At 48.0% G+C, this 13,078-nt stretch overlaps 6 protein-coding genes across 6 annotated transcripts; 3 read left to right on the plus strand and 3 right to left on the minus strand.

Moving 5' to 3' along the window:
- Positions 1–142: 142 nt before the first annotated feature.
- Positions 143–721, plus strand: BT62DRAFT_1004677 (uncharacterized protein; the record flags this gene model as incomplete). Its single annotated transcript, XM_043177060.1, has 1 exon — positions 143–721. One exon carries the CDS (start codon positions 143–145, stop codon positions 719–721), a length of 579 nt encoding a protein of 192 aa, XP_043040601.1.
- A 355-nt stretch (positions 722–1,076) lies between these two features.
- Positions 1,077–3,619, minus strand: BT62DRAFT_930940 (uncharacterized protein). Its single transcript, XM_043186038.1, has 6 exons — positions 3,501–3,619; positions 3,242–3,306; positions 2,978–3,186; positions 2,767–2,930; positions 2,601–2,680; positions 1,077–2,550 (listed from the first exon to the last, which is right to left on the minus strand). Exons 1-6 carry the CDS (start codon positions 3,548–3,550, stop codon positions 1,190–1,192), a joined length of 1,929 nt encoding a protein of 642 aa, XP_043040602.1. The 5' UTR covers positions 3,551–3,619; the 3' UTR covers positions 1,077–1,189.
- A 331-nt stretch (positions 3,620–3,950) lies between these two features.
- Positions 3,951–4,952, minus strand: BT62DRAFT_919078 (uncharacterized protein; the record flags this gene model as incomplete). The annotated part of the gene is made up of 4 exons (XM_043184125.1): positions 3,951–4,070; positions 4,317–4,462; positions 4,524–4,658; positions 4,823–4,952. The coding sequence occupies 4 exons, from the start codon at positions 4,950–4,952 to the stop codon at positions 3,951–3,953; spliced, it is 531 nt and encodes a 176-aa protein (XP_043040603.1).
- Positions 4,953–5,939: 987 nt separating this feature from the next.
- Positions 5,940–8,169, plus strand: BT62DRAFT_980246 (uncharacterized protein; the record flags this gene model as incomplete). The annotated part of the gene is made up of 11 exons (XM_043189494.1): positions 5,940–5,995; positions 6,018–6,084; positions 6,133–6,652; positions 6,704–6,830; positions 6,877–6,992; positions 7,147–7,324; positions 7,378–7,479; positions 7,529–7,742; positions 7,793–7,874; positions 7,911–8,044; positions 8,095–8,169. The coding sequence occupies 11 exons, from the start codon at positions 5,940–5,942 to the stop codon at positions 8,167–8,169; spliced, it is 1,671 nt and encodes a 556-aa protein (XP_043040604.1).
- A 228-nt stretch (positions 8,170–8,397) lies between these two features.
- Positions 8,398–8,700, minus strand: BT62DRAFT_1004680 (uncharacterized protein; the record flags this gene model as incomplete). The annotated part of the gene is made up of 2 exons (XM_043177061.1): positions 8,398–8,602; positions 8,678–8,700. The coding sequence occupies 2 exons, from the start codon at positions 8,698–8,700 to the stop codon at positions 8,398–8,400; spliced, it is 228 nt and encodes a 75-aa protein (XP_043040605.1).
- Positions 8,701–10,195: 1,495 nt separating this feature from the next.
- BT62DRAFT_919080 (uncharacterized protein) lies at positions 10,196–11,109 on the plus strand (the record flags this gene model as incomplete). The annotated part of the gene is made up of 5 exons (XM_043184126.1): positions 10,196–10,338; positions 10,392–10,564; positions 10,621–10,774; positions 10,821–10,922; positions 10,980–11,109. 5 exons carry the CDS (start codon positions 10,196–10,198, stop codon positions 11,107–11,109), a joined length of 702 nt encoding a protein of 233 aa, XP_043040606.1.
- Positions 11,110–13,078: the final 1,969 nt, after the last annotated feature.

A 13,078-nucleotide genomic window follows, 5' to 3' on the forward strand; every position in this document is an offset into this window, starting at 1 on the left:
GGAGCGGTCCATGTGATCCCTCAACCGTAGGATCATCTCCAAGATTGAAGATAGGTTATATCCCATGCCGATTTCGTGTTTCTCAAGGATTCAGATGTTTATTTCATTGGCAGCAGATTCAATCCTGGAAACACAAAAGTAGATGAAAGAATTCGCGAAGGAAAACGTGACCGCAAGGCCTCGGAGACTAGCCTTGATTCTTTTTGCTTACTCCCGCGTCTGTCAATGCCGCAAGTTTGGTTGGCTACGGCAACCAGGACGGTTCTTAATGCAGCTTGGCCAAAGAAGGATAGTGAATCCCGCGTTAACAGTTGTGACGTTAACGTTTAAATCCGAGCTTCTTGCCATTTTTCCAAGCTCTCGATCTCAGTATTTCATTAACTATTTCATGTCTTCCTTACCTGACATTCACAGTCCATCACCGGAGCACTTTTCCTTCTTTCTCACTGATAATATTGGTACTGATACCGACACCCATTCAAATTCCCGAGAGAAATCATGTCAGCAGACTGCGAGTGAGAAAACAGTAAAAGTTTTCCATCCTCCGACATCTACACGATGCAGGACCGACCCGACCCCCGGATGTGCTACTTACCATTCTCTGGAATCGAGATCCCAGAAGCTCCACTTTGCTGCTGCACCTCGAATCTCCTTCAAGCAAATTGTTGACACGCAGTTATTAACCGACTTCTCCACAGACTATGGATCCCTAGACTCGTAACAGATTCTAATCATCCACACTTAATCAGATATACTTTCTTGCTTGCAACATCAAGGGTAATGCTAGAGAGATGGTTACGAGAGTAATGGATCGCAGAAAAATTGGGCATGCCGTTACTCCCTGGCATGACCCAGTATTCAATGGGAGGTTCTCCAACATCCACATCTCGTTCAGGCATCAAAGCATCCCTGACCTTCGTTCATTTCAAAACAGCCGATTCGTGAGCAATATACATTATTGTGTTCTTGGGCTCTGCTTTTGGCGTCCTACAACCAAATGCAGCCGTCACAGCTTCTCAAGTAATGCCTATGGCCTAGTAATAGCCCAGAACCGATGGACCTGGCCTAATCAATGCAAAGTAACAAGAATTCATCCTTCTATTCGAAAACTATACATTGACAACAGCGAAGACAGATAGCAGGTACCAAGTACGTATACAATAAACCCAAAAAAATATTTGAATATCAATCAAGCGCCGCCTTCCCGACTCAGAATGCTCCCGATGCTTAGCTTGCCTTTGCTAGTGCTCCCAGCTCTCTCCCCACGCTCACGTTCACTCAACTGAATGACGCTTGGTCCTCTCAGTGGTGCTAATTGAATCTTTCCTTCTGATGGCGGTGGCGGCACAGAAGAGTATTCCGCTGGCCTACTGCTACTGTACTCTCTTGTCGCGCTGGTCGGGGTCGGATACTCTGCCGTGCTGCCACTTGCGCTGGCATTGGAAGGATTTCCATTCCAGACGCCTGCACTTGCTGGGGTTCCCCATGACTCTCTGTGCTGAGGTGGCGGGTAATAATGCTGATGTTGGTGCTGGTATTGCGGAGGCGGAGGAGGGTGCTGTCTCGGATCGTACGGACTATCATAATAATACTGGTGCGGAACCTGCGGCGGAGGCGGAGGCGGATACTCATACCTTGGAGGATAATAATGTGGAGGATGTGCATAGGGATCGTAGGCACCTGGAGGAGCTGACTGAGGCGGGGGCGGTGGCGCTTGCTGATGAGGCGGAGGTGGGTGCTGGCTAGGCGGCGGCGGCGGTCCTCCCCAACCCTGATAACTCCCAGAATATTGGTACGGCTGCGGTTGCGAATATGCGTATGGCGGCGCGTAGTGATGGTCATAATGAGGAGGCGGAGGTGGCGGATGGTACGCACGAGAATCGTAGGTTTCATGGGTCGGTGGGGTTACATGGCTTGCAGGGGATGGTGGTGGGACATGAGACCCTGACGTAGGCGAAATATGGGTAGCCGTTGGTGGCTGAGGAACTGCAACAGGGGAGGAAGTTGGAGGGGCAGCATGTGGGGCAGATGTAACGTGCGTAGCCGGAGACGGAAGGTGGGTTGCACCTGGTGGAGGTGGGATATGGGTAGCACCTGATGTGGGCGGAATATGCTGAGCACTAGGTGGAGGTGCAGCGCTTGGACCGCTAGTCGAACTCGGGGGAGCTACAGCATACGTTGCTCCAGGAGGTGGAGGAATCGACACGCTGCTTGCTCCATCCAAAGAAGGATCAATATTTGACTGGGACTGGGGTGGTTGATACGAGTTCCATTGAGACGAAGGGGGCGGAGGCGGCCCAAGAGGTTGTTGTTGGTACGCGCTGTACCCGGCCGGTGCTGCACCATCCTTGACCCGTTTCTGCCTCTTCTTTGATGATGGTTTCCCTCGCCTTCCGTCATCGGATGCGTCGTCTTCTTCGTCATCCTCTTGATCGGATTCTTGCCTACTCGTATCCAACACCGTGGTCGGCCGCTTCCGAACTCGAATGTCCTTGCGAATACGAATTTTGATTCCCTGGTCAGCTAAAGAACAAGACAAAGGGGTAGATTCTGATGAGAAAATGAGACGCGATGAGCACACCGGGAACAAGATGGCTTACCCTCCATGCCAGGGAACTTTTTGGCGGTGTAGACATAGAACGGCGCCGAGTATATAGATTTGCAGTGTCGAACATTATTCCTGAAGGAAGGGGGGTTAACATATGTTTAGAGACAGCTGCGGGTAAAACAGCGATGCGCCCGGGTGTGGTAACCATATGGACTCACCCTACGACTTCGAACAAACTCAGCTTGAGTCGGTAACTACCTTCTGTTCGGACGCTAAGGTCAGGAAACACAAAGAATCCCGCGTCTTCGTTGTTCCGCTGGGGATCCTTGAGGTGATAGAGGGAAGAAACGACAGAGCCAGTTGTGCATCGCGTCTTGCCATCCTATTGGTAGGTGAGCTAACGAATCCTAGTCTAGGCAAGCGACTTGCTTTTAACCAATGCAATTCTTTATCATCATCAGGCTTCGCCAGACTTGCGAACATGAAGTAATAAGGATTTTGTAGAAAGCTTTGGGCATAACTACTGCCACTTGGTGAGGCCGGCCGGCCATCGGAACCTGAAGCGTGTTGCTGGTGTCGCCGTGGATCGATGACACGCAACTGAACAATTGGCGGTGGATCGATGGGTCTTCTATCAGCTGTGCAGTGTAGTTAAGCGTGATCTTTCTTCATCGCAGAGAGCAGCAATCTTACCTTTTCCACCAACACCGCACATCCGCGCCTGCTTTGGCTCCTGGCGTACAACCAAGTCGTATTCTCTATCATAGACGATGGGATATGGAGGACCATCAGGATATTTGAGGAGCATGGAGGAAGGGTACAATTAGCATAACATTCGAACACGGAAAGTTAATATGCATGCGCCTGTCCGAGTCCAAGGACTCGGACTCCGGATCATGTACAGTGGACACCCGGTTGGCTATCGCGTCCATCGAAAGGAGGGTGGACTCACAAGCGATCCCGCTCCTGCGCATAGTGCGACGGCGGTGGCAACGTCGACATCGTGTTCGTCATCGTGGGCGTCAGTGGTAGAGATGGATGTTTTTTTTTTGCAGTCTATTCAGAACAAAATTGTTTGCGCAGGGACCAAATATATTTGTCCAGCTTCCTTTTTGTGCGTAACACGAACAAACTAGGCAAATTACCAACACGTGGTGGAGGGCAAACCAATCTGCTGGGCAAAAGGACCCAGGTCCATGGCCTTGGTACTCTTCACTCGTTTCTTATTTTACTGGGCTCTCGTTCTGGTCCACAGATTCCCATCGGTTCCAATTGCTGGGACTCGGCAAGGGGGGTGACGATACCTGCTACGTCGTTACTGTCGTTGCAATCGGACTCGGCGGATTCGGATTCCAAAAATTCCCAGGTCGTGAAAGTTCGACCACCAGATTTTTCCAAACATTCAGTAAGGAATCTCAATAAATCTGGCCAGCAGGGGTAGTAATGCCAGGTACCAGCAGGTACCCGTCAACGGTTCAACGTTCAACTTCGAAGTGTTTACGCCTCTTCGCTTCCACTGCATCTGTTCAAATTGATCATGTCAGTCCAACAGCCACTCTGCCCCCAAGATTTTAGATCAATCGATCATGATTCATGATGCTGATGCCCCGGTTCTGTTTTTCTAAAAGGGATCGTGTCAACCAACTCAATACGATGCCACGAATTCAAACATTGATGATAGGTGATTACGCAGAAATGAATATTTCAAGACTTTGAACGTAAGTGACCCTCCCCCCTGCTGCCAGTGTGACCCTGGCAAACAACAGACTGATTTGGTACCAGTAGGTTGGCCCGTGTCTATATGGAGCCGGGTAAAAACACCTTCGTTTCTTCGGTTGGCGTCGTCTTCAATCCCGGACAACGGACGAATAGTCCTATGCCAGCTTCCAAGGTGACAGGGGCCGAAAAGGCGACCTTTGCGTATGGTCTTTCATACAAGAAAGAATTACCCCAGGAAACCGGACCGAAAACACACTAAACTTGGACATAGTATCGATCAACCACTTCACATTTCGGACTTCCCTTTTCGCCTGGCTCATTACAAGATTCTGGACATTCACCTCATAATGTTTCCGAGTCTTGTAGCGGACGGTCAATGCCACAAAATAGCCTATTAGGGGATGTATTGAGTCCATTCAGGTGTGTTGGCGTTGTGTACGGCAATGAGATACGCTAAATGTGTTCACGGACCATATTTCCATCAAACCATACGGAAGCCGTTAGTCGCGTTTCCTGGCCCGCGGCTGTCGTAAACCGCGTGGGCTTATGACTCACCTCTCGATTCCGTGAAGAGTGAGCTTTCTAAGTCAAGTCCACTATAGATTGTCCCGCGAAGGTTTTGCGGGGTGAACGTTCTAAAAGCACGCAAATTTACCGAGTCCCGTAATACTTCAGAGTAACTCATTGTCAGCTGCATTGGTACGTCCCGAGACAGCTGAACTGCCAACCTTTCAGTATTTCCTGGTCGTGAAAGAGAACCAAGCCAATTCCTCCTTGATTTATACGAGCTTTCTCAGGTTTGCTTGCTCGCAATTATGTTACAGCGGTATTTTCTGTGGCGGAGTGACAAGGGGAGGCGACTGTCACTTTTGACGGTCCTTCGATTCCACATGTTCACCAGATTGTCCGCGATGATCTTGAGAGCGAAGCTACCGGAAACACGCGTACTATTCTTCGAAAGCACAATGATTTAAAGGTAAGTCATCACCTGCTGCCATGGAAGATACCGTGAGCGCTGAAAACAGCAGTCAACGACTTTGCAGCTGAAAGAGATGGTTTGCGTCAAGTATGGTATGGTTGTCACATATGAACAAATTCATATGTACCCAACGCGAAAGACAGCGCAGAAGTCTCAAAGTCCTGTTACTGTGATCTCCGGTTGTTTCATAGCAACTTAGGATATATACCAGTTGAGTCGCACATCTCTAGCGCGCGTAAACGAATTGTTCTTATATCACAGGCTGGGAAATACTTGACCAGATAGTGGATGTTGAATGGTGCCACCATTTTCTCGCATCACTTGCAATTAGCTGGAAGTCTTAGCCATTTCCTTTTCTTGCCTAAATACAATTCAACGCAGTGATATTTACGATATTTACTGCCGCGCACCCTCTTTTTCAATCGTGATCCGAGGCTGATAGTCTCTGCCAGGTTGGCGCCGAATCGGCATGACTTTCCAGAATCAGAAATTGCCACATGCCTGCAATTTCTATGTTCTCTTACGACCAGTCAGATTTTTCTCTTTCATGCGGCCAGGATCACGAGGCACAGCTCGAAGTATGTGTGCTAAAATGTAGACGCATATGCTCAAGCATTCTGTGCCTAGACACTGCATGCATTGCTATGCTATCTGCAAGAATGGTTATCTGTCCAGTACAGGACAATTTACGAGATGTTCTCCGTTTTTCTCCTCTTTCTGGCAGCCTTGACATCATCTGTGTCACCAACGTTCTATAACTGACGTTCGAAGAACGACCTATCGCTCATCCCTGGTCGGCCAAACGGTGAGCGGTATCACAGGAGCGGTCTCCGCCAAGGTCAATCTTTCTGGCTCTCTCATGAACATAATCCTGATTTTTTTGCAGACATCTTATGGTTTCTTCTTGAGTGGGAATCCTGTTAACGATACTCGTGTCCCCAATGGAATCTACGTCTATGGGTCTGCGGCCGTCAAGCAGGTGAGTGTAGGAGACAGCGTCTCCCTTGGCGGAAAGGTCGCTGAATATCGGTCCGAATCCAACTACCTTTATTTGACCGAAATCAGCTCGCCTTCCAGCATCAAGGTCCTATCCAGCAACGACACTGTCGACCCTATCGTCATCAGAATAGACCGGGTTCCCCCAACTCAGCACTTATCGTCATTGGATGTCGGTGCCGATGGGTGGCTTTCAGTTCCCAACAATCAGAGTCTCCTATCCATATCAAATCCTTCCCTCCAGCCTGATGTGTATGGGATGGACTTTTGGCAGAGTCTTGACGGACAACTCGTACAGATCAACAACCCGGTCTCTGTCAATTTCGAAAATAGCTACGGAGAATTCTGGGTGTACGGTAATTGGAACGTCACTGGATTGAATGGACGCGGGGGATTGACCATCACATTTGGTGCGCTCTTCCGGAAATGATTTACCATCCTGGCGTTGATCCCCTTGCCAGGTCCTGATGGTATCCCAGATGCTAATCCCGAAGTTGTGATTATCGGATCGCCAACTGATGGAACTGAAAATTCATCCGTTGCTGTGGGTGTTCAGTTGAGCGACATCGTAGGTGTAGTGACGTACCAGTATGTTGCCCATTTGCATCTGATCAGTCAGCTTACTTGAATCTAGATATGGATTCTACTATGTTCTTCCTCTTACTGCTCCAACCGTCATTGCTACACGAGATTACGACGTACCTCCGTCGTCGATTTTGTCAGAAACAGATTCATGTATCATTACCTTTGGTGATTATAACGTACATTCGGCGGAATCTGTACGTTCGGCAGCTGCTCCAACTCACCTTTAGGTCGAGAATATGGCACCGACCTCTGACCATCTGCCTGCTGTCGCAAAGCAAATCTCCGACTACCTTCTGATACCCGACATTATGACTCCAAGAAATCCAAAATAACAGTGGAGCTGACGATGATGGTGTCGTCGATGCTAATCTAACCCTCTCAACCTTAGCTTCTGCTATTGCTGATGAGAGTGGGCTGACTTATGAATTCGTCGACATCAACCCCGAAGATGGGCAGGATGGCGGACAGCCGGGAGGAAACATTCGGCAAGCTTATCTGTAGGTCTAACGTCATTTCACTGTCTATGACCAAATTTAATGATATTATTTAGGTACAATGCCGACAAACTTAAACTCGTTTCGGGAATACCTGTAGGAACCTCACTGGAGAGCCTGGAGGTTTGTGCGGACTCGGTCGGCTTCCCTACCTTGAAGTATGTAATGGCCGACGCTGATGATTTTCCATTTCTGATTGTACGGAAGCTTGAATCCCGGTCGTATAGACCCCACGAACGATGCCTGGAAGGATTCTCGAAAGCCTCTTGTTGCGGAATGGGCGACAAGCTCGGGCGCAAAAATGTACACCATTAATGTTCACTTGTCATCCAAGGGTGGGAGCACTTCTACACAAGGGGATCCCCGACCACCAGTGAACTCCCCTATCGAACAGCGGACAAGTCAAGTTGGGGTTACTTTAGTGAGTGTCTTCTCTCTGGGAACGAACTGTCTATAAAATGATCTTTCTAGTCCTTCATTAAGGCCATTCTCGATATCGACAACTCTGCCAATATCGTGATTGCAGGAGACTTCAATGAATACGTCCAGACTCGTTCGGTGTTCAAATCCCTCCAGGAGGTTCTATAAGATATCGACGAAGTAGCTGGAATAGCTGACGTTGAGCAATACACTTATGTTTACAATCAGAACATGCAGCAGCTTGATCATATCTTTATTTCTAGTGCTATCGTAAAACGCGGCGTGGAGGCGGAACATATGCATGTGAGTAACGGCACTGTCTCGATTGAACTTCTTCATCTGACCGCAGCCAGGTTAATAACTGGTCATCTTATGACAGTCGGACCAGTGACCATGATCCCACGGTTGGGAAGATCCGACTGTGCTAAATCGATATTTGTATTCCGGTGTGTTTTGTGATATACTGCTTGTATTGAATGAATATAATCCCTGACATCCAAAGGAAGGAAGGAAGGAAGTAAGCAGCGTCTCTATTTTCAGATTCCTGAAAGTCTACCCAAATTGAAACACCAGGTTAGGGAGCCTCAATGTGCAACACAACGTTTACCAAGTTGACATCAACCGTGCGTCGCAGTGTGAATTCAACTGTTATCTTTTCAGGGAACAGTGTTCATGCTGGATGACAGCTCCTTCGTTGTATCGTTGTATCGTTGTATCGTTGTATCGTTGTATAGGTGGTCGATATACTGGGACCGATCTGCCGTATGAGGGATGTCGTCGTTGGATAGCAAGAATAGCAATGCCGCCCCGCTAGGCAGACTGGTTCGAGGTAGGAACAGATGCAGGCGGCAACTGCCGAGTCTATGAAGACGTATTGAAGACATAAATTGAGAATCAGACGTCTTCCATTTATATCACCCTGGTACAATTGCAGACGCTGTGGATACCGGTGGCGCCATCAAGGAATAAGAAAATCGAACATTTCGGGTGTAGGTTAATTCCCACACAGTAAGTAGTGGTTTACATCCTTTTTTTCATATCGTCGTTGAACTTCCTCACCAGTGACACATATGCACTCTACTAATGCCGTGGTGATTAAATGACGGTAAAGTTTGAATTTGAAACGTTCGGCGGATTGGAAGGGGGACGATAGGTTCTAGTCTGCGAGCTTTCGCACATACGACGGTTATCGGTTGCCCACGCTGAAGACTTAACCACTTCTTTTCCACTTTTCAATTGACCCCTACTTTTAAGGTCTTCCGAGATTCCACACCGGTGTACTCTACTATTCTCCGTCGAAACTTCGAGTGACTGGCTTTCGTCTTAGCCTCAGTGGGACCCACCTCTCCTCCTATAAGCTACAGTATTTTCAACTTTTTGGTAGCCAGAAAGGGAGGTGGGAAAGTTTGTAGGCACTCTTTGACAGTCTCGATCGGGACCTCTGGCGCTGGTCAACATATTCGTACAGGTGCGTATGCCCGAGCCTGGTGTTGTGGCGATACAGGGTAGGAACAGTGCCTGAACTCTATGTCGTTTTCACCTCTAATACACTCCGTTACAGTACAGAGACTTCATGTTCAACAAAATTGCCTAACCAAGTAGTGTCCTCGCCGCTGATCGCAATCGACGTCTTTGAAGGTCTGGAAGTGCAATACTATCACAAACATTCAAAAAAGATAATTCATAATCCACGCGGTCCCTCCAAACTCTCAAGCGTTTGTCGTCAGGTTTTCACCATTCTCTTATATGTTGATACCTCTTCAGTCGTTGTTTCTGAGTCTTTCGGAATAGGCCACACTGTGCTCGCATTGATTAATATTCTCGACGGCTAACATGGTGTTCAGATAATTTACGAGCTAGACATCTAGTAGATGTACCAGTAAAGGACTGCGCGATCCTGATTGAACTTCTAACCCCACAAATCAGATTACGGAGTAGAGGAATGTGGGGTAAAAGGTTTGTCTTCTGACGCCAACCAGCACTCTAGAAATCCAAGGCCCGAGGGTGAATCCAAAGGCCTGAACTACTAAGTAGCGGAACTCCGGGAGGCCGTCTTTCAGTGACTCGTGAACGTGATTTGCTGTCACGATCCTGAACAAGTTACTTTGTTGGGTGGCTTTTACTAAGGACTGATGGTCCCTAGATCTATCCGTTACTTGGGCTTGGGTTCCTCCGGATATGTTCTCCCTGACAGTACGCACTCTGAAGGCTCCAGATCCGAAGATCCTGTGGGGAATTTCGAATTTGACATTTCCCCGCATCCAAGCCTATTTTTGACGAACTCTCGTTCCATTTTTCAATTCGATCGTAAGATCAATTGATGGAATCGGCAGAGAGGCCCATAGTGGGATAGTGACTACATGTGGTATGTGAACACATCTATAAAAGACGAGACAGCGAGCGAAAGAATGCCAGTTGGTTCCCTCGCCCACCACTACTATAACCTGCTATCAAATGTCGTCCACTGACATCGAAAAGCTCGAGTCGGGCGTCAGTGAGGATATCACCTATCGCTCGGTACGAGGCCGCTTCACTAACGCCAACCCGCCGCCTCCACCCACAGCTGCCCTGCCGCCTCCGTCTAATGGCGCTGCTTTGTAAGTTTATCGTTATCGCGTTTGTCGAGTTAATTTGAAAGATAATTTTTCAGGGGTCTCTTCTCCTTCGGTGCTTCGTGTATTACCCTGTCTTTATACAATGCTCGGGCCAGCGGAGTCACCGTACCCAACGTAGTAGTCGGCATGGCTCTATTCGTTGGCGGTGTATCCCAGTTTACCGGTGGGATTGTCGAATTTTGTCGCAGGAGCACGTTCACCGGATCAGGTTCGTGCACTCTCACGCCTTTTCCGTGTCTTTAACCTTCTCAACCTATCCTGTAGTTTTCTGCATCTATGGAAATTTCTGGCTGTCGTATGCAGCCGTCCTGCTTCCCGGAACTGGCATTTCGGCTGCATATGACGGCAACGCCGACATGCTTGGCGATGCCCTCGGTATCTACCTCGTCATTTGGACCATCATCAGCTTCATGTTCTGGTACGTTTCTTCTGCGTTAGTATACTAATTGCTAAGGTCAATCTAGGATTGTTGCGCTCCGAAAAACCGTGGCTTTGGTTCTGTTGTTAAGTATCCTTATTGCAACCTTCACCCTGCTCTCTATAGCCCAGTTTACTGGAAGTTCAGCGTATGTATCCTTCTCTCATCTATATCATCGTATGTGCTCACGTCCTCGATCCTATAGTGTTGCACAGGCGGGAGGTATTGTCGGTGTCGTCACAGGCTTTGGTGCTTGGTATGTTGGTCTTGGGGAGCTACTCGCTGCGGACCCCTTCCCACCTTTCCTCTTGCCTCAGGGCGTTTTCAAGCATTAGGGTCATGGATAAAGCATTACAGCTCGTTAAATTTTGACATCGTAACAATGATAATGATTCTGTAACTTCCCTATAAATGACGCATTCACGATACTTGTAAATTATATACTACTGACAACGGTTTGACGATTGACAACGATTCTCACTCCGGAAAGCGAGGATGCTATAAGCTCAACGTCTTGCTATTGCATCTTTATAAGACTATGAACACTACTCGATGTGAAATAGATTATAAATATGGTTGAATCGATCTTATTGCCCAGTGCTAATACACAATGGATCGCTACTTGTCTCATCCCTAGACGTCAAGTGTAAAATAATCCGGTTCGAGTCTAATTTGATCCCCAAAGGTGGTACATATGTAGTGGTCATTGAAAGGTGCTACATTCACTGCAACTAGGCAGAGCTAGGCCTACGACCCTGGGTTTCTTGGCGCCGCTTTTTCTTTGGTCCAAAGGCTGGTGCAATCTCAGGAACCCATCCAAAGGAGGCCGGTCGAAAGAAAGAGAAGAAACTTCAGGGTCGGAGCGAAAAGTATTTTTGAAATTCTACAAATAAGAGTCGCAGATATGCTTGTCGTGACAATAACTGGAATGGCCCACCTGATTCTATGCGAGCGCCCAAGGAGTTGGCCAGTGTTTAGAGGGAAGAGAATTAGTTACCACTGTTCCACCCGAAAAAGGTATTGCATAACTCAGCATATATCATCCCCTGAATACTACGTACCATCATGGGAATCCAATTACCGCTGCATGATAACACCAGAAGACACTGCACGTTGCTGCGTGGGCACATCTGCTCCCAGTAGCCCTATCATGTTCCAGGTTCCTCGTCCAGGTGCCAGGGCTGGCACACGAATCAGTTCAAACGCAATGTAGTAAGGGACTTATTAATATTATTGGCGACCAATCTCATCCAGCAACGTCACCATTTTCCCTCCATCCACTCTCCACTCTCAGGACCCTCCTCAGAGAAATTGCCTTATTGAGACGCTCAGATGGCGCCAGTCGAAATGCTTAATCATCGCTGGAACTGCGTTTTGTGTATTTTCCTTCAGTCTTCTAATCTACTAGAATCCGTCCCGCCAGTGGGTGTGTTGCCTAGACCTCTGCAGTCAGCCTTGAATCGTGCGGCGTGGCGATATCAAAACACTAGTAATTTGTATAATCGACAAATCAAGTCCCACTGACATGAGAAAGGACAATGTTCAGGCTTCCCATGTGCCAATGATGCATGGATCCTTTATCATTCTGTGCAGGCAATTCGATTTTTCCCGATTGAACGGTGGCTAGCGAGATCTACCAGTGCACCAGGATGAAGACTTAGGGCTGAGCAGGCAGTAATTCCCACAAGATGGTCCAACGCGAAGCCGAGCAATCCGCGCCGGTGTGTCACTATGTCGAAGTCTCGAAGAATGGCCGTTCTAAACGGATTCCAAGCCCTTTGAGTCCCCAATTGGCAGTTTTACCGCATCGTAGAGCTCTAAGACATCGACGATGCTAAATAACCCCTATGGAGGACAGAAAGACTCGCATCAAGGTTCAAACGTTCACGACAAAGCCAGTATGTTCGGAATGGTCGGACCGAAATATGAGAGTGGCGTGGGAAAACATCAGATTAGCGGTTCCGCTGACCTGCAAGAGCGACGCGGCATCATTCATATGCTCGTTCAACTACTTGGTTGGAATATCTCTCGTGCAAGTTGAGCTGCAGGCTACAGACTTCAAGCCTTTTTCCTTGTTGCCTAAGTTCCATTCTAGTCGAGAAGCTAATCGAAAGACTCAGAACAGATACAAGGACATCATGAAGCACCAGATAAAATAAAATATATCTTGTAACTCATACAGAATCCACAGAGTGATGCATACCACCAATGGAATTCAAGTATCGTTTCGCCATCCAATTTTTACTTTGCTGCTCTCGAGCTTCACTTTGAACAGCCCTATCACGTTCATCAAAGGATGGCGTA

This window comes from Guyanagaster necrorhizus (genome assembly GCF_019112545.1).
Source record: "Guyanagaster necrorhizus MCA 3950 unplaced genomic scaffold BT62scaffold_10, whole genome shotgun sequence".
NCBI classification, from domain to species: domain Eukaryota; kingdom Fungi; phylum Basidiomycota; class Agaricomycetes; order Agaricales; family Physalacriaceae; genus Guyanagaster; species Guyanagaster necrorhizus.